Below are 22,995 nucleotides of genomic sequence, written 5' to 3'. Positions count from 1 at the left end.
TGCGCATCATTCACGCACATGACAGATATGCAGAAGTGAGGTAAGAATAAAAAAAGAAGGCAGCATAGAGCCTAGGTGATATAAAAAGCAGCAAGCCTAACCTAATATATTCAATGCTTCTAAAGCTGGAAAACAGGCATCCGTAAGTGTACAGCTCTGACGAAACAAGACCGTTCTGTGCCCTCACATTCAGTTCGTCAAATTGCTCCTGCAGCTTTTCCACGTAGACACTCAGCACTTGGTAGCGAGCGAGGCGCGACTCCATCTCGCCTATCCAGACCAGCAAGTCCTCAAAGGCAAGTGCAAAGGCGCCAGCGCCTGCACGAGCATCCGCCAAAAGCTGCTCAAGGCGCTCGCTGTCACCGACAAGGCGTGCGTAGCGGTCCGTCAGCTCCTGGAGGGAGTCGACCACAGCCTGGGCCTCATCGTCACCCACCAGGGACATGAGCTGCTGAGCAGTCTCGGTCAGCGCCTCGAAGGCGCGTTTGTGACCCAGCACGTCACGGTGCAGGTCGCGGTGCTCTTGCGCCCGCTGGGCGAGGCGATCAGCGTCAGTGGGCAGGGTTGACATGGCAGTGAGACGTCGCTCGGTCTGCTCCAGCCACTCGACCAGCGGCGACAGCTGTTCCTGGAAGGACCGAGCCACGGGCAGTGTCCGCTCCAGGGCTGCCGTGCGTTCTTGTGCACCCCGTGTCAGGCGGTCGAACCGCTGCATGCACACGCAAACGCAGTGTTAAAAAGTGCCCCTGCTAAAAAAAAGTTAAAAAGTGAGACGACAAGAGCACATGAAAGAGAACAAGGACACTTAGGAACATCTAGGAGTGAAGAAAACTCTGAATGAGGCAACAGTGCTCCAACATGCTAACAGCTGTGTTTCATTAGGAGCCAACACCTAACATCACATCGTCACAAGCGTATGTCATACTGCAAATGTCAATTCGCCCTGTTTCCGAAACTTGGCCGATATGTACGCCAAGATAATGTGCATACATAAACAAAACCATTTTTGACAAGGAGCCGGCCTGCTGGAGTTATGATTTGGTACGTCAGTTTACAGCACCACACTACTCTTCCAAAGGAGTGTGGCTCTCTCCCCTACTATTTTAGAACTCTAAATTGAAACGAAGCCAAAAGAAGAAGAGGCACACTCACCTGGCTGAGGTCGTGCAGCTGCGCCTGGACGTGGGACTTGTCGGCAGGCGACAGGTGGCGCATCACCTCGCTGCCCATGGCCTGGAGTGAACCCATACTGCCCTGCCGGTCCAGCAGCAGCTTGTTGAGGAACTTCTGTTCCTGCAGCTGTGCCTTGAGAACTTTGTAGTCAGCCGAAGGGGGCCGCTGGTTGGCCACCAGCTCCTCCGTGTCCTCCAGCCATCGCGCCACTCCAGCCAGGGCCTCCTGGAACTTGCCCGACTGCAGCAGAGCCGCCTCTAGCAGACGCTCACGCTCCCCAACCTGCGACGAGGAAAAGAAAAACACCAGGTGACGCCAGCAGCTACATGCGGCCTTACATCGCACTGAATTTAGTAAGCACCTCTATCATGTGAGCATCTGGCTTTTTTTATTAGCCACAAATCTTTATTAGCCTTATATTAGCCTACAAAACGGTTACCGCTGTTGCTACTACAGTTCATCCCCCCAAATTAGTGCCTAGTTAGGCCTACATAATAATAAATCACATCGATGATGAGTGAAGACAAGAATTCTTTGCAATGTCTCTATTTCTTTTCAACGCTGTTTTATGAAAAAGTGCTTTTTTTTATTTCGAGCTATCTGTACTGTTACTTGAAATTACTCAAAAATATTAATCTAATTCGTAACCAATTTTTATTATTCACATTTGATTCGAGACTAAATATTTAAATTTGCATACTTCTGATAAGAATGCAGTAGTTTTCACTAAACATTGCAGATCCTTCTCAATGTTCTCAAAAGCTTCTCAATGTTCAAAAACGTGCTGAGCCAAGGGCGATCATGAACGGTTACACCATCGTAACAGAGCACAGAAATATAGCAAACAGCACAAAGGGTTAGCTCAACTTAATATCACTAAAGTAAGACAAACTGGTGCAGCTTCCACTAGTCAGCAAGCTAACTTGCCTGGTGAGACCCATCTGCTCACCTTCTCCTTCAGCTGGTTCCACTCGTCGTTGAGCTTGTCGATGTCTCGTTCGAGAAGAGTCGTGTTCACACCTGGCGACGCCGACTGAATCAGAGCATTGCCGGCACGGTTCACACCGTCAACTTCCCTGCCTAGGGGCTCCACGTGGGTCTTGCGGAATTGCTGCATGGAAAGGGAGGGCGGCTGTTGACATCAAGGCTCTCACTAAATGAGGTCACATGACAATGCTCACATAACACAGGAGGAGGCCTGCTCTCAAATCAAGAACAAATCAAAAATGCATTACATTTCTCTATGTCACAGAGTATAGGCTGGGTTATACGCAGTTCCTACTCGGAGTAGGCTACTGCCTGTACCGTGACATGCACTTCACTTCAAATTCTAGGCTGCAGACACTCCAGGCATTCAAAAGGTAGTGCACTCTCTATGCTGCAACACAAGAAGAAGCTTCATTTCTGTAACTATTCAAAAGCCCATAAAGTTCCTTTTTCATCTATTAATGTAAGCCACATTGGATTTATATGGTCACAAGACTGTAATAATGTACACATGTATGTAATGCATACATGCGTACATGTAAGTGTACATAAGAAACAACTTCAGACTAGAAATTTCACAGCCTGAACGCCAAACTATGGATGCTTATGGATGTAGTATGGATGTTTAGGAGAGTGTCTCCTTTTAGGAAATGAGTGGGGAATGACCTTGAACTGCTCCTGCTGACTGCGCAGGCTCTCCATATCGGCCGCGACAGGCCGGAAGGTGTGCTCCTCTCCCAGGGCGCTTCCCACCCGTCTCTGGGTGCTGTGCAGGTCCTCGTAGAACTTCTCCAGCTTGGCCAGCATGGCCTCCAGGGAAGTGTGGCGGCCGCGTGCGCGCTCCTCCAGCCGATTCAGCTGCCGCCGCAGCGACTCCATCTGCATGGATTGTCACAGGATGTTTTCACGCGCAAGTGACACTCAGGTTCCCTAATACATGACCATTCCAACTTTCCCGTGCTTGTACAATGTCATTACGCAAGGTGCAATTTCTCCATCGCATTGCTGCATAAATAACCAAATAAAAACGATAAAACTGTAAACTCGTGGTGGTGATTTGGTGTAGGAGGTCTTGGCACCGAGCTCAAAGAAACTGTTGCCACAATTTATGCTGACAGTCACCTCTGTGCAGCAATGCCACAAATATTCTAGGTGTCTTAATGCGCAAGGTTCATACAACCACAGGCACTTAACTGAAGAAAAAAAAAAGAGAAAAAGAAGAATGGGGCAGAAAGATTTGAAAAACCCCCAAGGAAGCAATACAAAGAACATGAAGCATGGACTGATTAAAATGACAAGGCAGCACAATTTCATATTGCACTGCCTTTCCTGCCATTTAGTCCAGCGACTTTTAAGCATCAGCCAAAGCAAGACTAGAGCAATGCCCTTTGGCAATGCTGCCTAAACATTCGGTGACAACGCAGCAGAGATGTTCAGGCTCCTCCTCACCTGTGACCGTGCACCCTTGGCATCCTGGGTGTACCCCTGGGATATCAACTCTTGGCACTCGTGCTCTGCATTGTCCACTTCATGGGCAGCAGATGACAGTCGCCCTTGGAAGCTCTGCAAGAAGAGGCAAGCCTCGTAAGCCATTGTCAACCACTTCATTCCAAATGCAAGGCTTGCCAAACACCCCACCTTCACTTGGTCGATCTGGCTTCGCACGGTCTTGACGTCCCGTGCGATGGGACCCATGCTCTCCAGTTCTTCTTCGAGGCCGCTCAAGTCTTGCTGGGCGGTCTTGACCTTTGCCTGCGGAGTGCGTCAAAGAAAAAGTGTCGCAACTCCAGCCCGGCAGTCTCCCAAATAGAGGCCTGAAAAAAGCTGCGGAACTGTAGCCAAGACAGCAGTGAAGCTTGCCTTGTTACTAACAAATTTGCTCACCAAATCAACAGTTCTGAAAAACTGTCTATCTCAAAGTCAGATTTGGGGCTACATCACACTGAACAAGCAGTGTTTGATACGCATGTGTAGTACATCTACCATGAACTGCATGAAGCATTAAAACTTCTGAATGGGCTGCAAACTGGTCATGATCACTGAATATAAAGTCAACTCCTAAATAGTCATAACTGTATGTATGGCCAGCTGTTCAATAATCACAAGAGGCTAAGAAACCACGTCCACTTGAGCAGTTGCTCCTGTTCCAGTTGCAGCATGGTTCTCTGCATCTAGCAAATGCCTGGCTTGCAGCCTTTCAAATCCTAAAGCCACACTAAATAAGATGGTAAATACTTAAAAGCATTACGTTACTGAATATGCGAATCAAGGGGCCCCACAATTACGAAACACTGAAAACTAAATTTCAAAGCCATCAATAGCAGACTGCAGCAGTCCAACAAACCTAAGATTTAGTATAACTTGTCTCGATTAGAAAGTCTTCAATACATTTCACTTAATTTTAAGACTTCCAGTCAGCACTTGGATGTCATGTAAGCGCTGTATCACTAAATACTCGATGACAGGTCTGCAAACTGCATTTTAACAGTAGTAATGGCACTCCAGGTGAGAAGAACATCTAAAAGTGATCCTCGATGAGCCTTCACTGCTTTCAGACCAACAGCAGATGGAAAAAGTTGGCCGCGGTACTCACGTGGTACTGGGCCACCACAGTGCCGGCTGCCTCCAGTTGGCCGCAGCGATCCTGCAGGTCGCTGGCCAACTGCTGGTGTCTGCGCACCAGGGCATCCAGTTGACCGCGCACGTGCGATGTGTCACAGTCCGCCGGAGCCGATGCCAGCCAGGTGTCAGTGAAGGCCCGCAAGCGGTCGAGACCCCGGCGAAGTTCGTCAGCCTCACGCGCCATTCCCTGCAGCCGGTCGAGGAGGCGCGGGTTGCGCGCCGCCTCGCCCAGCGCATCATGTGACGCCAGCTTGTCTTCGAGTCGCTGCAGACCATGACCCAATTCGCCAGCCTTCTCTTGGAACTCGCACAGCTTGCCCGAGACCTCGTCCAGTTGGCGGGAGCGCTCAGAGACACCTGAAACAGCCCCACGATGCACACCAAAGAAACAAGTCAAAATGACAATTTTTGAAAGAATAGAAAAGAAGAAACCGTTAAGCTAGTGAGCACGATAAGAATGCGAGGCGCTGACTCTCACTCTGGTTCAATTTCTCCCAACGAGAGCGCAGTGTGTCGAGGTCCTTCTTGACGCCCTCCTTGTCTACGTCACAGCCCGCGAGGAATGTTTCGCCCAGGCTGCGCACGCTGTCATACTCTTGGCTGTGCCTCGACAGATCATTCTTGAAGGTCTGCAGAACCATGACACCAGCTTGATTAATTTCCTGTGCAACTAACGGCAGGCATAGATGCTGTACATGTCGTCATCTTTTTTTCCCAAATGCTGCATGCAACATAGTGAAGAAACATTATGATGAGGTTTAAGCTTTTTATTTTTTTCAAGATGAACACAGCAGGTAAAAATATAGAAAGAAAAAAAAAATGAAACTTTGAGGTAATGTGCAGGTAACTAGCATGCGATCAGCCTGGCTGACATGCCTACCTGCCGGTCTTCAACCTAGAAAGCAATAAGATGACCACACAGCAAGTTAAGACAACTTGGGGTACGTTAGCCATACCAAGCACGTTCGCCACAAGGGCAGGCAGTTATGTTGTGAAGGGGTAATGAGCACCTGGAGTTCCTTGGCCTGCCTCTCCACTTCAGTGCGCTGGTAATTGATGAGGGCCAGGCTCGAGAGGCGACCCTCGGCCGACTGTAGCCAGGGCCCAAACTTGTTGAAGGCGGCGTTGAACTTCTTGCAGTTCTCAAAGGCACGCTGCAGTCGCGTGTGCCTGTGACAGACATGCAAGACAAGGTTGTCCATCAGTTTAGCCTGTCGTGAAGAGCACGTACCAAACTGGCGCAGCAGTAAGGCTCCCTTAATTAAAGTCGTCCCTGACCACTTCAGAAAACTGGCATGACGGCAAGACTTCAAATTCTACAGTAATGTAATGGCACTGGCAGTTTGCTGCTTCCTTCATTCAGCCATTTTAAATGACAAATGTTAACTGCGTTTTTTTTCTCCTTTGGTTCTGGGTAGTTGGCGTAGGAAAAAAAAAGTGCTGAATAAAAAAAAAAGGGGGGGGGGGGGGGGGGGCAAAGCTAATGCACTGTGGCACGCCATACCGAGTGGTTCAATGATATAAACACCAGCCCGCAGTGACACGCCCCATATGCTGCATTAAAAAAATAATAATAATAAATTAAGCAACTAAATAAAGAAAGAAAAGAAGACTAATAACGACGAACAAACAAAGCACCACATTTTCCACTGAAAACAGCCATCGCTGAATATCTTGTTACAGAGTGGTAGTAATCGTCCAGCGAGTATTATGTGCCCCATTTTGTTTTCTGCAACGCAACCAATGCCTGGCCAATGCGCATGTCGCACCTGTCGGTGGCCTCCTTGCGGAGCTGGTCCCAGCTACGGCGCAGACCGTCAAGGCGTGTGCGCAGCTGCTGGGCCTCCTGCTTGCGGCTCATGCGGGTCACCATGTCGGCACCCTTGCTCAGGACCAGGTGCACCTCGTGCTCCTTGTCCAGCAAGCTCTTGTACGCTGGCTGCACAGCAACAAACAACACAGCTGCACGGGCTAGCCTCTCGACCCACAAGAGAAAATGAGATGAAAACCACAGCGCTGCTAATCTTTCATGCCTGTGCAGACTTTGCACTAGATAGTTCCACTTGTATCACTATATCACTATCAACACACTATCAGGAGTCACACTATTAGGAGTCACACTATCAGGAGGATGATCGTAGAGTTTAAAAGCATGGAATCATACTGCATGTTTAACTGAGAGCACGTACAGAGTGTTACAGCATGCAGCGCAAGGATGCCGGTGAGGCCAAAGGTAATGCACCTCAAATTCGGTGACTTGCTTGTGCAAGATGTCTGTGTCAGCCGAAATCTTCAGGTCAGGAAGAAGACTGAGCTCGATGCTACGCAGCCACTCCTGAATGCTGTCGCAGTTTGAGAAGAAGCCTCTGTCCTCCTTGAGGGACGACTCCAATTCAGCCTTGCGGTTGTCTGGGCGAAGAAAGCCACAAAAATCAGTTTCTCTGGGAATACTGGCTGCTCCCAGACGCTAGCAGACAAGCACTCAAAAAAGAGCACATCTTTCTTTAGCGGCAGTGCGTCTACATTTGATGGGATATTATTTGCAACTATCCCTTGTAACAACGCCTATCTTACAACACCGACGACAACACCACCACTGACTTCTCATTTCCAGTGAAACTATATTACGTGGCACGTCTAGCTAAGCTGACATTTGCAATTTTCTGGGCAACTACAAAAACATATGTTGCTGAGAAAATTGAATTAGAGAAATGAAACTTTTTGCCCTCTTCGCTACTTGATTCAAACTCTTGACCGGAGCTCTTCGATCTTACCAACTGTACAACTTCCAACAGGGTCCACGTATAAAAAAATACTCAGACCTCAGCGGACTAAGTTCAAGGGTCCACAGAACGGCGCAACACACGTAAACTGCACTCAAGTTGCAAATTTTGAGGTCGTTGATAGACGCACCATTGCCTGGCAACAAAGATCAGCGAGACATTGAATGCAGTAATAAAGATGCACACCTATAGCAGTCTGCGAGATGAAATGAAAGATAAAAGTAGACAAAAAGCCCCACTCAGAAGATAATGAGATTGAAACAAACCCCATGGTGCCCAACTAAAAGTGAACGACAATGCGGCCTGGCCTCAGAAATACACAAGACAAAAGTGCGTCTTAACACTGTCACAATTTCTGGTGCCACATGTGCTTCATCTGTTGAATTTTCCTAGGTAATGAGAGGGGCACTTGAAACTCACTAATCTTGCGGCTGAGGCCACTGTACAGCTTCTGTGGACTTCCCAGGCGCGCCCTGACCTCCGAACGCGAGGCTGCATCAGAGAGCAGCTCGCACAGGTTCTCAGCTCGGGCTTCGGCTTCCGCCAGCGGTGGCCGTTGTGCTTCCAGACGCTCCTCCAGGGCTGCCAGGCGACGAAGCTGGGCTTCGCAGTCTCCGGCCTCAGACAGGCGCTCAAAGTCATCTCCTACGCCCTGCAAGTGCAAAACGATACATCATAGGTACGTGCATAAACTTTTAAAAGAAAATTCTGATATGTCGTTAACAGCTGGATAATTGAGTGCCTCAAATCTATACACTTGCTTCAGAGCCCATCTGAAACAGACATCTCAATGACCCCAGTCACGAGCTACAGTGGGCTTTTAAAATTTGCCATACATCAGTGACGATATCACCGATGTCTAGAAGTCCATAATACTATCATGGGGATTTATTAAAAAAAAGTATGCGTACCATAAAAATATCACTGTTAATCTTTGATAGTTTTGCTAAAGCTAAAGAAAGAGAAAACTGCTCTTAAGGGTTGTGAAGTTCCTTTCATCTAAGATGCATTTTTTAAGTTTGTGAGGATTTTTCGAACAATGCCAGAGTGCTGACAACAGCACTGCGACACAACACACTTTGTTTAATGTACCAATAGTAGCACGCCATTTTCAGAGACAAAAAGGAAGCATTTCGGTCAGACGTAAAATGTAAGAATCCCCTTTGATATGCCAACAACAGCATTTTGGATAATGCGAATGGACGGTGGAAAGGTTGAGCGACTCATACCTGCAGACTGTCCAGAAGACGCGCAAGAGCTGCCTGGAACTCTGCTGAAGCACCCGTGGCTGCTCCCAAGGCACGCTCTCGCTCTTCCAGCCTTGACACCATCTCGGCCCAATGACGCCGAATGCTGTCCAGTTGATCACGCAGGCGTCGTCCAGTAGGTCCGTCCTTGTCGTCCAGCTGGTCGAGCAGCTCCTGACCACAGGTGGTCAGGCGCCGAAGCAGCGGCTCCTGGGAGGTGAGCTCGTCGCGCATGCACAGCACCTGTTGCGTCTGCGCAGCCACTAGTCGGGGCTCAGTGGCAATTGGACCCAGCACCTGGAACATCTTGTCCTTCTGGACGAGCCAGTTGTGCAGTAGGTCGTGCGTGTCCTGCCAAAAGAGGGTTGCCAAAAGAGAATGATTTAAACGAGTTTTCATTTCAACTTGCTGGTCGCATAGAGCAGGTTAAGGCAGCCCGTGCCAACTGGTGTGGCGGTGTAAACCAGCCCTCTGACAGGTGTAAACCGTCGTGACAGTTCCGATCCATGCACAGTGCAAGTGGTGCCGACGCCGACATCTACATGGTATAGATCCGGACGCTGAGCTCATGCTTGCTCGTGTGTACACGCATATGCAGAGGCTCTGGCATATACGTCTAACAAGTCTAATAAAATTGCAGTCACTTACCCTCAAGGGCATTATGAATGATAAGCACCACCAGGGTTGGCAATATGACTAACACAATGATGACACCATGCATGGCTATGACCGCTGCTGATCTGCCACTCAACATATGCGAATTGCCCTGGTAGGCTATGATTGCATGGATTCATGACAGAGGGCAAGTGTGCTCTGTATCACTGTTTAGGTTAACACCAGCCTAGCTCAGACTCTGCTCCTGAGACAGCAGCTGTTTCTCTTTTTTGATTAGAAGGGGGAATGGGGTTTGTGCATGAGATGGCACAGGCAATGATTCGAAAGTAGAGGGCACTAGGTTCATACAGCTAGAGCCATTTTAGAGCCATAAAATATCCCCACCTGGAACTCCTTGATCAACTGAATGAGGAGGAGGCGCGAGCGCAGTGCTCCCTGAAGACCCTGCCAGCGGCTCAACAGCTCGTCCAGCTGTGTTTGCAGAGCATCCGCGCCGGGTGCCTGCGGCCGGCGCCGCAGCAGCTCGTGCGCCTGGAGGCGCGCCCGGTCTACCTCTAGTTGCCGCTCTTGAAGCTCCGTCTGCAGCTCGCGCAACTGCGACAGCTGCTGGTCTGCCAGCTCTCGGCTAGATGGCAAGTCCCGAGGCACGCTGCGGCTCTTGAGGAAGGTGACGAGGGTGCGGATGGCCTCCGTGCAGGTACGCAGCTCTTCGGAGAGCGAATCTGCCTCCTGCTGCCTGTCCGAGAGGCGCACACCGAGCAGGTGGTAGCGGTGGTTCATCTCGGACAGCTGCTGCTGCACAGGGCTCAGGTCTGAATCCCAGGGAGGGGAGGGAGAGAAACAGCATGTTAAGAGTGCAAAGCTACAGCCAAAAGCCACTAGGACAAGGCCGTACTGGGCAGCTACGAGCAGTGACTCGGCAGCGGACACAAGGCACCAGCGATGCAAAATATGCAATGCTCTTGAAAAATTTTCCCGGCATTTCCCACTTAGCTGGAACAGATTGCACACCACACTTCTGTGTTACCGTTATGCTCCAGCACACTTTACGGCTTCCAACAGAAATCAGCAGCTTTTTCAGCTGTATGCGGAGTGCAACGGGGACACTTCAAAAGTGCTGCTAATGTAGCTTATTATAAGGAAAAATCAGAGAAGTGCAAAAAGAGAAAAGATTTAAAGGCCGGTAACAGGATGGGTTCTCAAGCAAGCACCCAACCTGTCACTGAGTTCAAGCTTCGTGGTACTGATGCAGCCATCCCGGACAGTTAAGTACTTCTAGGCATGCGGTAACGCTTGCGCAGCTTCACGTGACTGAGGCAGCGTCATGAGCAGCGATGGGTATCAGCCAGAGCTAGCAGCTGCCCAGCTCCGCCTCGTCCGATTTCAAAGTAGCGGCCAGGCAAATCCGCGCACTTACCCTCGAGAGGCCCAAACTGGTCGATCGAGCTGTGCCTACTGCTAAAACCGCTGGAGGCACTGGACTGCGGACTCTGCAGTGCCTTCCCATCGGGTGATGACTCTAGCAGGTGAGCATGCGGGTTAGCAGGGAAGACAGAAGAGGTGTTAGCGTTCAGAGGAGACTGGCACACACCCGGGCGGGAGGTAGTAAGCCACACTAGTGCGAGAAATGATGGAAACTTTTGATTCGTAGGCTGCTGCCCCATGAAAAGGATCTAACGTCACCGTGAAACACCGGAAGGAAGAAAAAGAGCAAGCATGCGCAACCAACATGAGTGCTTAACCCCTCCCCAAGTTTGTGAGCAAGGCACAGTGGTGAGAATGAACTTAGTTAATGAACTTAATTTGCATTACAAAGGTTGTGCAGAAAGCTTTAGAGAGTAGCACTGTTTGAGAAGCGTCCAGCTGCTGTGTCGAGGTAAGCATTGCAGTGTAAAGTCTGAACATCCTCGCGTGACATGTGCCTCGTTTTAAATATGCAAATACCAATGATTTCGTACGCATGAAATTGTGAGCAACAATGTTGTACAGAGCTGCATTGTTTCTCTGCTGGTTAATATCCTCCACGTTAACACAATGTCCTCGTAAATATGTTTACAATTGAGTCCAATTTCGACTATTACCCTTCTGGTCATGCCATAAAAGATAAATAAAAAAGAAAAAAAGAACTTATGAATTTTTCTGTGCTAAAGACAATACGAAATCAGGAAAAAAAAAGCCTGGGAGCAGTACAAAAGCTCCTGAACATGTATCAAAGCGCTGCCTGACATTTTTCAGAAACCGAGAATGTTGATACAAGTAGCCTTGTACTCTATTCCTTTATAAGCCAGTTTATCACCAACTTAAATTCATGCGCAGGTCTGGACAAAATGCATCTAGCAATCTACATGGTATGACAGCCGACGAAGGCGCGTACCGTGGGTGCTGGCACCATTGGCATAGGGTTCCTTGTGGGGACTGCCACCCTTGCGGGCAGGGGGTCGTGAGCGGCTGTCAGCCCGAAGAGCGTCATAGCTGCGACCCAGCTCATTCACACGGTCCATGGTGGAAGCGTACTCGGCATGCTCCTTCACCAGAGGCTGTAACAGTAACAAAAATAGCTCATTTTTTTCAGTCAAATGATTGAGGTGCCATGCAGAAAAGGTTTTGTAAAACATGGCAACTTAGGCACTTCTCTGAATGCACGAAATTTTCAGCAAAACAGAACAAGAACACCATACTCTGCAAGAGTACACAGAAGCGAAGAAAACCGTTTTGCAAGCCACGTGGCGAAATCTGCCACGTTTGAAGCTGGAACTCTCTGCAAAAACAAAATACAGTACTTTGCTTTGCCCTAATACGGCAATATGGCAAAAGAATGTTTCAATAAATGGACCATCCGTTTATCAAGGAACCTCACAAACATTTCATGCAAGTCACAGAGCAATTCATCGCAAAACCCAAGATGCTAGTGTCCCAATCTGGAGCCTTGTGATGGTCCTGACACAGCAATCTTGCAACACTCATACTGTCACATCAGTGTCACAAGGGTGCTTTGCCAGTAGAAAGAAGCCAGCAGCCCACCTTGATTTCGGCGGCCTGTCGACGGAGGATATCTCGGTCCAAGGCCAGGGGTCCCAGGGCCTCGAGACGTCCCTCGATGGTCTGCAGCCAAGAGAGTACTTGCTGCCGCAGCGTCTCGTATGCTGACCCTTGCTCGGCACGCTGTCGTCCCTGCCGCTCCCGCTCGGACAGCAGTTCGCCCAGTTCCTTCCACTGCTGCTCCAGCTGCTTGACCTGCACATTGACAGCGTGACAATGGAAAGTGACTTTCATTCTGTGACAATATTTTGCGGACTTCGCAAGGAGGTCAGGATCACGAAGAAAAGCAATCAAACAAAGGGCACTCGAAGAACGGCCGTGTGTCCTGCTCTATGCTTTGTGGAAATAACAAAACAGGATGACAAATGCGCTTGTCTGTTAGAGGCAGAAGAGAAGCAGCCACACGCGTACCTTGTCACGCACGGGCCCAGTGTCGGTGATGTCCCGCTTAGCACACAGGGCACGTCCTGCGCGCAGCAGGTCCTCAAACTCGTCCTTGCGCAGATTGCGCTGGTTCATGGCATGCTCAAGGCGTGGCTGCTCTTCACCCTCCACTGCCTGCAGCACGCTGGCCAGCCATTCTTCAAAGCGGTTCGCCATGCTGTTAAATTGGTCCAGACAGCTTGACACCTGCAACAACAGAGAGAAAGGAAGAAAGTAAGTCCAGTGAAAGTCCAAGAAAGAAAGAAAGTCCAGTCTAAATGTAGCAGCTGAGCAATGACTCTGGTCACTGCTGTCATTGGCTGGTACAAAAGTGCCGCTAAACCAAAACTGAGCAGGAACAGCATTGACAATCTGGCCTCTGCTTTTCGACGCAAGAGTATGAAACCAGCTACGTTCACATAATGCAGAGGGACAAGATAATATGGGTTTAAAAGGCGCCATGTATCAATTAAGGCCTTAAACCATAATCTGACACTACACAAAATACCCTTGACTGGCATCTAGCACCGTTATATTGCTAAAACTGGTAACCACTTTCTGTTCCAGTTTGCGTTACACAAGGACTATTTGTTTTTTACGCGCAGCCATATATGTTTAATAATGACAGGTGCTGAAACAGGTGCCTTGAACTAAAATGTTGCCATAGTTTAATGTAAGGTCTTGCTTTATCTGATGAACAGCTCCCGATTCTTAACCATTCTGTGGTGTCGCATATAGTAGATGTGATGACAACGGATCATATCAACTGCCACTATTGCTGTACAAACACCATGAATAAATATGTAATTCATATGCAAACAATCTACTGTTACCTTGTACCAGTGAAATCGCCTAAGCTAATAAAGCATGAAGCTGTACACAGCCCAGGAAAGTTCTCACACTGCACAGTAGGCTAGTCTAGGACAAGTTCCCCCAATGGGGACCAGCTGAGCACACTTGCCTCATCGAGCAGTTCGCCCCGCCTGGTTGACCTGTCCAGTATTTTCTCAAAGCGACTGTTGATGTCTTTGAGTTTGGCTTCCACTTTCTTGGCCAGCCGAGCATTGCCGGGCAGGTCCCGTGCTGAAGAATTGAGAGCATCAATGGCTGGCCGCTGGCCATCAATCTCTGAGCGGAGAACACGATGCTCGTGGATCTGCAAGTGGCAAGACGACGGCATTTGGCAACCCCGGCGGTGGATGCAGCACTTTTCATGCCAGGCTGACAACACAACACTCTCACGACTTTGCTGCATCGCAAGCCTAGTGAAATGCTCCAAAATTAGATGACTGCTTTATCTATACACATTGAACGTCAGCCGATCAACAAAGGTCAACAATCGATAAAGATGCACGAAGCTAAGAAGACAAGTGTCATCTTTGTCTACAGCACACATATCAGCTGCTTGAAGCCTGCAATATTTTGCATGCATGTCAGACATGGATACATGAATGCACACACAGTTCTCTCACGCTTCCCTTTTTGAACATTTAAGCAGCTGACTGCACTTGAAGGCACTGTTCCAATAGTGGCACACACCTGTTCATCGAGGCGCTCCCGCACCAAACTGGCAAGCTTGGCGCTCTGGCCGCGCTGGGTGGCCTCGAGTTCATCCAGAAGCCGCAGCACACGGTCCAGGCCGTCCGCGATGTCCTGAGACTGCACCAATGCCGTCTGCAGCTGTTTGCTTCGCTCGCCCACTAGTGATAGCATCTGCTGGTACACTTCTTCCAAGTTGCGCACAGCGTCCTCCACTGCAGGCCCACCAGATGGCGGCAAAGCCTGCGCTGCCTGTTTCGCTGTCTCTATCAGCCGTCCCTGGCCAACAGCCTCGAGGTGGAATGCTCGCACTCGTTCCAGCTGTTCTTGGATTGCTGGTGGCTCGGCTGCTGTTGGCTCTTCAAGCAGCCGTTTGGCTCCACGCTGGGCTTCATTGAGCCAGGCGGTGGCACGCTCCATGGCCTCGTGGTAGGCGCGCTTGCGCTCTGTCAGTCCTGAAAACTGGTCTCCGAGCTTGTTCACACGGCTCAGCAGGTTCTGGTATTCGGTGCTCACATGAGACACCTGAGCCCTAACCTCACTTTCAGATGGCTCCAGGTGGCTCAGTCTCTGAGGCAGGCTTGTGCGATGGTCGTTTAGAGTTCGCAGATACTCCTGAAAAAAAAAAAGGAATGAATACTGCTGAGGCTGCTACTGCACACCAGAAAATGTGGTGGCCCTCTGAAATCATAGGGCATCTTGTCTAAAGTTTCAAGCTAAGCAAATCATCCTTCCTTTTACACGAGACAGCAAAAAACGTGATTCTATCTAGAAGAATTCAGCCGGTTCACCTTTGACTCATCCACAAACCGCTGGGCAGCCATGGTGATGAAACGAAGGTCTGCTTGGTGGGCAATCACGTCACTAGAAAATGCCTGGAGATGAAGGGGGAAGAGAAAAATGTAGGAGAGCATTTCTGACCGGCTTATACAGTGCAGCTCATGCGGAGTCTGCAGACACAAGGAATGCATTATTCGACAGCAACTTCTTCGTTGAGCAAGAGACACCACCAACATGACGAACGCTGTCAGGAAGTGCATATTTACGGCTGTTCTCGTAAGTCCAAATCTGGGAGCTGAGAACGCATTACAAGAGGCGTTGAAGCAGCAGACAGTTGTACTTCAGATGGGTAACTTAGCCAAGAGCATGAGAAAGCCATAAGGCCACAGTATGCACTAGACCAGACACGGCTGATTAGTATTTATTCATCCCCCCCCCCCCCCCCTCCCCACTTAAACGAGTGAAGTCTTGCAAGCACAAGCAATCTTAAGAAAGAATGTAAACAATGCGTGTAATGATACCCAGAACGACCCAAACAGTGCATTTTTGGAGAGTGCGGAGGAACGGTGAATGTAAATAAAGTAAACAGTAAGGCACAAATGTGTGGGCTGTTCATGTACAGCCTCGTCCACTTCTAGCTATAACACAGTCGCTGCTTTCAAAGCGCCATTGCGTCCGACCTGACCATGCAATAAAGCTAAGTGGCAAGCCATGTGAAGCAGCACGCCCGGCTCCCTATGTGCTCGCATCACTTTGCATCGATATGCGCCTGCATCGGATGCAATGTTGCTTTGAAAGGAGTGGCCATGTTATAGCTAGAAGTCGATGACCCTGTACACTCCCAGGTGTGCCAGTGTCCCGATGACAACAAACAATCACATATATCAAAGTAAGCTAGGAGGAATGCTCTGTGTTGATGCAGCAAAGTGGTGTACTCACTCTGTAGTGGTCAGCATTGTCTGCTACATTTCGGATGTCATCCAGCAGTTCCTCGTGCCTAACCAAGACCTTGCGGGCATTGTCAAGCCAAGTTCTGAAGACTTGCATCTCTCCCTGAGAACAGAATAATAGTACAATCTAAAACTGAACCCTACTCGAACTCAATTAGAATACGCTCAATTCACCTACAGCAAACGTCATGGGGGTAGGAAAAAAAATGGTCCCATTGGTAGGGAAAAAATGGTCCCATTTTAATTTTTTCCGTTAATAACAGTATTCTGATGACCATCATTCAGTGCGCACGAACCACTCAAACAAAGACCTATTATCCCAGAGAAAAGTGCCATAACCAGAGCTACTGATGCACCTCCAAAGAGTGCAGCCCACACCAAAAGTAAATGGCCCACTTTATTATATAACTGAAGCTGGCATCAGGTCATCCAATTCAACAAGCTTCTATTATCAAGACCACTGACTCTCCAAAGCTCTAGAGACTTATCACGGTGAATCTTCCTTCCTACAGAGCCTCGGAATGCCAGGCCTGGATTCTGGATTAGCCCCTACTAAATCCCTATCTACACCAACTCAGGTCGTATGCTTTGAACGCTCTCGAGGTCTGACTAAAAAAAACTGCCACGTACATAATGGACACAAAATAGGACGAAAATGAAACTGCACTAGAATAGGTACATAGCTGGCCTGAAAACACAAATAAAGCTTCTGCTCAATCTTTTCACAACCTCAAATCATACAACACATCATATCTAGCATAAGAAGATGACAAAGGAAAGAAGTGCAGCCTCAGCATCCATTTTGAGAAGGCATGCTCAGAGATGTTGAGGAGAAGCGTACCGTGTACTTGAGCAGTTCCTCAAGAGCTGCAGTAAGGCGTCGCACCAGACGCTCACTGCGCTCCTGGCAAAGCTCAAGCCGGCCTCGGCACTGGGCCAGCGGCCGCTGCAATGCATCCACCTCATCACGCGACAGTAGTTCGTTGGTTGACAGCTGCCGCACTTCGTCGTACAGGGACAGCACCCGTGGCTGCTTCAGCTCCAGCTCCTCCCGCAGAGACTACACAAAATGATGGGAATTTCACACCAGCGCTGCATTCTCCGACACGAGTGAACAGCGATAAAAAAAATTGAAAGTTAATTACGAAAACAGAAACGGTGCGGCAACTCTGTCTATCAAAAGACACCATAGCCGAAGTGTACAGGAAGGGATAAAAAGCGGGAGCGGAATAAAGAAAAAGAAAGATGTGCCACAGTGGAGAGACCGAGAGCGATTTCGCCCACATGGATTTCTTTCCCGTCATTATCAGTACAGTCATCCTGTACACATGGCACGTGGGCAGGACACCACAGTCATGACAGGTAACCATGGTAACTAGAATAATGCAATGAGTGATGCAAATCGCCGACAGTTAATGGCTAGCCTCTCTTACTTACCTTGGCAGTTCCCAGCTGCTGCTGCAGGCTGTCCACATCCTCAGAAACTGTGCCCAGGTTGGCCAGACGCAGCTCAATCTCTTCAATCCACGAGGACAGTTCGGCAATCTCATCATCACATGTCTTGCACCGCTCCTGTGCTGCCGCCTGGGGAAAAAGTGCATGCACACAGGGTCAGCCACACGCGGCTTTCTCACAGAAGCCTCATGGTGAGAGCAGTGCTGGGAGGAGCAGGAGGAGGAGGAAAAACAGTTAGCCACTCAACCCGGGGGCTGACGGGGTGGGGGGCCATTTTGATACGGAGTGTGGTGAACGTCCGGTGTGCAGTGCAGTCTCCCTTACCCTGTCGAGGCCCGGCGGAAGACATGAGTCACGTGCTGGAGCAGTTAGTAAACATAACCAGGGAGGTTTGGGTGGCTGCGAGACTTCCCTTCACCAGATGGCAATGGCTGCACAAGCCTTTCGAGCTGGAGCAACCTTGGGGCTGCTTTACAGCAGTAGGGGCCTCGCACTTGCAAAGTTCCTGGAAATTTCATCACCTTCAAAACTGAATTGCAGCGCCTCTGCTGTCAGCAAGGGCGATGCCATGAATGAGGCATGCACCACTTTACACCTGGTAAGTCACAGTGTGCGGAGTGAGAGCACAGTGCCGTACTGGTCAGTGATGCACAAGGCTCTCTGCCTTCTTGTTTAGTTCAGCTGGTGCAGACAATCGGAGCAATGGAAGTGCAGTGGTTTTACCATGGTGCAGTGTAATTCCCGCGTCCCCCCCCCCCCCCCCCTTACCCTGTCCTGTGTGGGGTGTGGGGCACCAGTCCTTCTGTCAACACCTGCCTGGCTGGCTTGAAGGCTTTGGGACTTGGAAGCTGTGAGAAGTGAGCCATCTGGTGCACTCTGATCAATCCAGGGTGGCAGGTGTCGCTCAGTTACTGGCATCCAGCGGCCCGTCCATGGGCACGCCACCATGCCCTCAGCTGGCCGGTACACACCATATTCGAGGGCTTCACTCAGCGACAGTGGGCTATGTGGAGTCACAAAAATGCGACGCGCAAGGGCATCCCCAAATGATATCTGCCCACAGTCGGTGGCCGCTAAGACCGTCCCCGTTTCCACATCCAGAATGCCTTCTCTTATGGCATCTTGCAGGTTCAGCAGCCTCTTACCTAACGTGTCCTTCACAAGAAAGGAGCTTGAGTCCAAAAAGCCATGCTCAGAGGCCCCCAGCAAAGTAAACGTGTTTCTGCAGTCTTGGTCAGTAACTTGGCCAGTTCTTGGACACAAGCTGCCTTCGGTTAAGACTTCGTCAAAGCTTAAAGGCTGTGGATGAGGAGATTGTGCCTGCGTACTGGTTCCAGGCTTGTCACGCATTCCCTGACCAAAAACCCGTCCCGCTGGGCTAAACACTTTTCTGAATAACTTCTTGTCACTGTGCCACTGCTCAGTACTTGAAGCAGGACCATCTTTGGGAGAAACATGCTCATGCTCAAAGCTAGGTGACAAAGATGGAGCGCCGCCTCCTGAGGGTGACGCCCACATTTCAGCAGTCCGGCCAGTTGGGCAGGATGGTGCCAAATCCTTCCTTGGTGGCAACTTTGACACACCCATGTCAACCATCTCGTCTGCCCCAAAGTCCTGCCTTAAATGAACAACAGCACCGGTACCTCCATTCATGCCCACGCCACCTTGCCAGCCCTCTGGAAATGCTGGCCTATTTTCAGCAATTTCAACTCTGACTGTATCGATGCCATCATCAATCGCTTCAACGTGGACAACCACTGAGTGCTCTTGATGACCTATCGTAGGATGTAAATACTGTTCCTGACGTCCGTCCTTGGAGCGACCGGATGGTGTACGCTCTCCACTTTTGCGTTCACGTCTCTCTCCCTTCCCTGCATCATCCAGTCCAACAAGGTGGGGGGAAGGTCGCAAGTGCACCTTTGCAGTGCTCGTTGCCCTGTCATGCTCTGTGTGAAAAGCCACTTTACAGACAGCCTTTATGGGTGCCAGTGAATCAAAATCTTTTGCTGTCTCTTCCCTAGTGGAAGGCTGTACTGCTTCATCGAAGCTCTGCTCTCCTTTCTGGCAGGAAAAGCCAATTTCCTCAGTGTCGTCAGACATATCTGAGGAGGCAGTCTTGACTTCTTGATTAGTACCGCTTGGAACCTGAAAAAGGTGTTCAAGCTTCCTTTCCTGGGGCCCAATGCTCTGTCGTTCACCCTTAATAATGCTTTCAGAAGGCTTGCCAGCTAGAGCCTTAAGAGCATGGCCAAATTCCCAAGACTGCAGATCAGGCGTGCTTGAGTCATCAAACTCGCCCCAATGAGGGCTCCCAAGTGCGGTGAAACTAGCAATCTGCAATGATGGCAAGGAACGGCAATGCTTCTCTAAGGGTTTTGGAGAATCGAATGCTACCTCCCTGGTGGCAAAGGTTGGGTCGTGAATTTCGGCACTCTTTTTAAAAGCTCGAGCGAGTTGCTCTTTAAAGGCAGCAAAATGAGGCAAGTGTGAACTTTTGCTAGGCACCAGTGAAGCAAAAATTGGCCCTGCGCTTTCATCCAAATGCACTCTTGACATCGAGACAGCTGTACCATCATCCACCCTGCATGACTCTTCGAAGGGCACTGATGCAGCTGGACGCAAATCTTGCTCTCCCTTGATGACAGGCAGCATTTCGGCTGCTAACACAGTCTCTTGTACAATTTGCCTCTGCAGCGGAAACTTGAGTTCTTCCGCTACTTGTGGGGAAGACTGTGCCTGGGAAGGATCTCCTGGGGAAGTAAGTTCCCGTCTAGATGCATGGTGCACGCTGCTAATGGCAGGCTCAGCAGCTTGCTTTGTGGAGCGAGGGAAGCCTAAACCCATGCCACTGCGAGCCCTATCAGAAATCTTCATTCCTCGTTGAAGGTTCCCAATCTCACTACTTGGGCCCCGATGATCCTGCTTTTCTGCGGAGCCTCCTTGAGCTGGCGCAGCAAGCGGTAGTCCGCTGCCTGAAACAATATTGCCACGACTACTTCTAAAAGCAGAGGATGCAGATTCCTGCAACATGCTTCGCCTATCAAGCAAGCCACGGTTCATGGCGTCCTTGAAACCAAGAAGCTCCGAGGATCTTGGGTCCAGAAACTTTCCACTGTCTTCGTCAAACAGTTCATCAGCAAATGCCTGACACAGGCTCAGCGGCATTTTAGCATGTATTATCAACTTGGCGAACACAGCTTTGTAGAGGTTCAGTTCTCGTGGAATGTAACGGTTGTGAATGGAATCAACCACATTTCTTGCCAGAGCTTCAGTGAGTGTCATGAACTGACCAGTCTGTGTATCCTTGACGTAGCTGTCGCGAGTTGTCACAATGCCTAGCTCAAGAGCCTCGTCCAGGTTTAAGAAGGAACCCTCCACAGGGTGGAGGAGTCGTCCAGATTCTGGGTCACAGAAGCCCAGCTGGACTGCTTCAACCAGCGTCAAGGGTTTCTCCAGGTCAATCACAAGGCCGACTTCCAGGGCTTTCACTAAAGGAACCAGCTGCTGCCCATCCCTGATCAAGCCTAATGATAGTTCCATCAGCCCCAGCCTGCATGATTCTGCTAGATGCATTGGCTCTTGCCCAGGTTGAGGCAGAAATGGCAAGAAGGGATCCACCAGCCGGCGTGCCACCACCTCACCAAGGGAGACCGTGTGGCTGAGCCCTCGTATGCTGAACCGGTTTGAGCTTTCCAAGTAGCAGCCTTCTCTTATCAGCCGCTGAAGTGGCGTGCTTGGCTGAACATTCAACATCAGCCCCTCTTTAAAACATGACCCCAGCGGAATCAAGGCCCCATCTTCGGCGACATATTTTGAACAGTGTTTGTCAATTTTTCCAACAGACAGAGCTTCAGACAAAATCAACGTTCGGCGTGTGTCCTTCTTGCTCCGCAAAACCCTTGTGGAAGTATCGTCAACAAGGCGCTCCACAAGGGCCTCTGCAAGGGTGAGCAAACTGCCGCTAGCTGGATCTACGAAATGACCACTCTGATCATCAAATATCCCTACGCACAATGCCATCTTGAGGCTTAAAGGTGGCGAAATGTCCAAAAGGAGACACCTCTCAAAGCCCAACTTAAGATCCATGGGCCCGTCGACAACTCTGAGAACTCCTGCTCGATCATCAATCAAGCCCCGATCCACAGCTTTTGAGAAGGGCAGCAAGCAGCTTTCTGAAAAGACCATGGTTGAACTAGTGTTCACAAAGCCCGATCTGATGGCATCACGGAGACACTGTGGGCGTTCACAGAAGGGGCTCGATATTAGCCCGGTGCTGGGAGAGTAGAAACTTCTCATCACAATCTCCAGGAGTGGCAGGACCTTGGCTACAGGCAGAATCAACCCTCTGCCTATTGCTTCATAGAGGTCCACAGTAACGTTACTCTCTGTGTCCAAAACTGTGCCCGCAATGGGATCAAGAAGACCTGCACCCACAGCTTCAGTCAAGGATAACATCTCTCCATTGTGCGCTACTTTGATGGTAAGAACATCCGGCTCAAGAACACCCTGGTGAACGGCAGCCTGCACGGTCAGTGGTGGCCCCCGGCCACCCGGCCGGCGCAGCATGCCTGTGCTGGGGCAGTAGAGACCAAGCACCAGGGCATTCTGCAGGGGCATGGGTATGGCTGAATCCAGAAGGAAGCCCCAGCGAAGGGCTTCATCGGCTGTCAGCTGAGGAGGCCCCAGCCAAAATCCACTGGAGCCTTCCAGTAGGCCCAACCGTACTGCCTCGGCACAAGAAACCAGGCGGCTCTCACCAGCACGCACTCTCAGTCGTTCGGCATCAATCAGACCACTTCGTACAGCGCTCCACAGCCCTACTGGCCTTCCAGTCCTGGGGTCTCTAATGTCTCCAGATGGGCACTTGGACTTGTCTACTACGAGGCCTCGACAGATGGCTAATTCCAAGGGTAGTGAGGCTGCACTGCAATCTTCCACGTTGACAACGCCAACCTCAACAGCACGCACAAGAGGAATGTGTGTGTTGCTCTCAGGGTCTACCACCACTGTGCCAAACCCGTCTATGATGCCCTGCTGAATTGCCTGCAAAACATTTAGCTGCTCCCCTGAATCCGGGTGGTTGAAACATTTCGCAGTTCTGTCATATAAGCCCATTTCTACAGCAACAGGAATACTCACTGCGTTCCTATCCGACTGCAGGTAACCAGATTCAAGGGCCTGGTCTAAACTCAATACAGCCCCAGTGAAGGGGTGTATGTAACAGTTCGACTCCAAGCTTCCAAGGTGAGTAGGCAGCTCTGTCAAAGGTACAACCCTATCCAGCACCCCAGAGTAAACTAAAATGGAAGATGGGTTTATAACACGATTGCAAAGTGCCTCATGCAACCCAGAGACACCTTGTAGCAAAGGATGACAGAAAGT

The 22,995-nt window shown here is 49.9% G+C and overlaps 2 protein-coding genes across 8 annotated transcripts in view; both read right to left on the bottom strand.

Moving 5' to 3' along the window:
- shot (dystonin-like protein short stop) overlaps positions 1-22,995 on the bottom strand; it is a 217,874-nt gene that overhangs the window by 21,913 nt on the left and 172,966 nt on the right. For 6 of the 7 annotated variants that reach the window (XM_084579140.1, XM_084579142.1, XM_084579135.1 and 3 more), the window contains 24 exons: positions 17,596-17,742; positions 17,000-17,218; positions 16,148-16,261; positions 15,220-15,303; positions 14,429-15,043; positions 13,851-14,045; positions 12,878-13,096; positions 12,449-12,661; positions 11,802-11,964; positions 10,845-10,946; positions 9,812-10,239; positions 8,795-9,163; positions 7,986-8,217; positions 7,025-7,191; positions 6,552-6,721; positions 5,793-5,952; positions 5,261-5,411; positions 4,754-5,139; positions 3,799-3,912; positions 3,610-3,723; positions 2,827-3,039; positions 2,123-2,284; positions 1,153-1,455; positions 188-709 (listed from right to left, as the gene is read on the bottom strand). In XM_084579140.1, the coding sequence (XP_084435266.1) occupies positions 188-709; positions 1,153-1,455; positions 2,123-2,284; positions 2,827-3,039; positions 3,610-3,723; positions 3,799-3,912; positions 4,754-5,139; positions 5,261-5,411; positions 5,793-5,952; positions 6,552-6,721; positions 7,025-7,191; positions 7,986-8,217; positions 8,795-9,163; positions 9,812-10,239; positions 10,845-10,946; positions 11,802-11,964; positions 12,449-12,661; positions 12,878-13,096; positions 13,851-14,045; positions 14,429-15,043; positions 15,220-15,303; positions 16,148-16,261; positions 17,000-17,218; positions 17,596-17,742 (5,562 nt within the window). The remainder of the gene's footprint in view (positions 1-187; positions 710-1,152; positions 1,456-2,122; positions 2,285-2,826; positions 3,040-3,609; positions 3,724-3,798; positions 3,913-4,753; positions 5,140-5,260; positions 5,412-5,792; positions 5,953-6,551; positions 6,722-7,024; positions 7,192-7,985; positions 8,218-8,794; positions 9,164-9,811; positions 10,240-10,844; positions 10,947-11,801; positions 11,965-12,448; positions 12,662-12,877; positions 13,097-13,850; positions 14,046-14,428; positions 15,044-15,219; positions 15,304-16,147; positions 16,262-16,999; positions 17,219-17,595; positions 17,743-22,995) is intronic. The other variant, XM_084579139.1, reaches the window with a different exon arrangement.
- LOC146179508 (uncharacterized) lies at positions 17,749-22,992 on the bottom strand. The gene has a single exon (XM_084579143.1). It carries the CDS (start codon positions 22,726-22,728, stop codon positions 18,286-18,288), a length of 4,443 nt encoding a protein of 1,480 aa, XP_084435269.1. The 5' UTR covers positions 22,729-22,992; the 3' UTR covers positions 17,749-18,285.

This window comes from Amblyomma maculatum, chromosome 9 (assembly GCF_055883805.1).
Source record: "Amblyomma maculatum isolate TAMU_Amacu chromosome 9, ASM5588380v1, whole genome shotgun sequence".
In the NCBI taxonomy this organism is placed as follows: domain Eukaryota; kingdom Metazoa; phylum Arthropoda; class Arachnida; order Ixodida; family Ixodidae; genus Amblyomma; species Amblyomma maculatum.
This window is presented reverse-complemented; position numbering and strand designations above follow the sequence as displayed.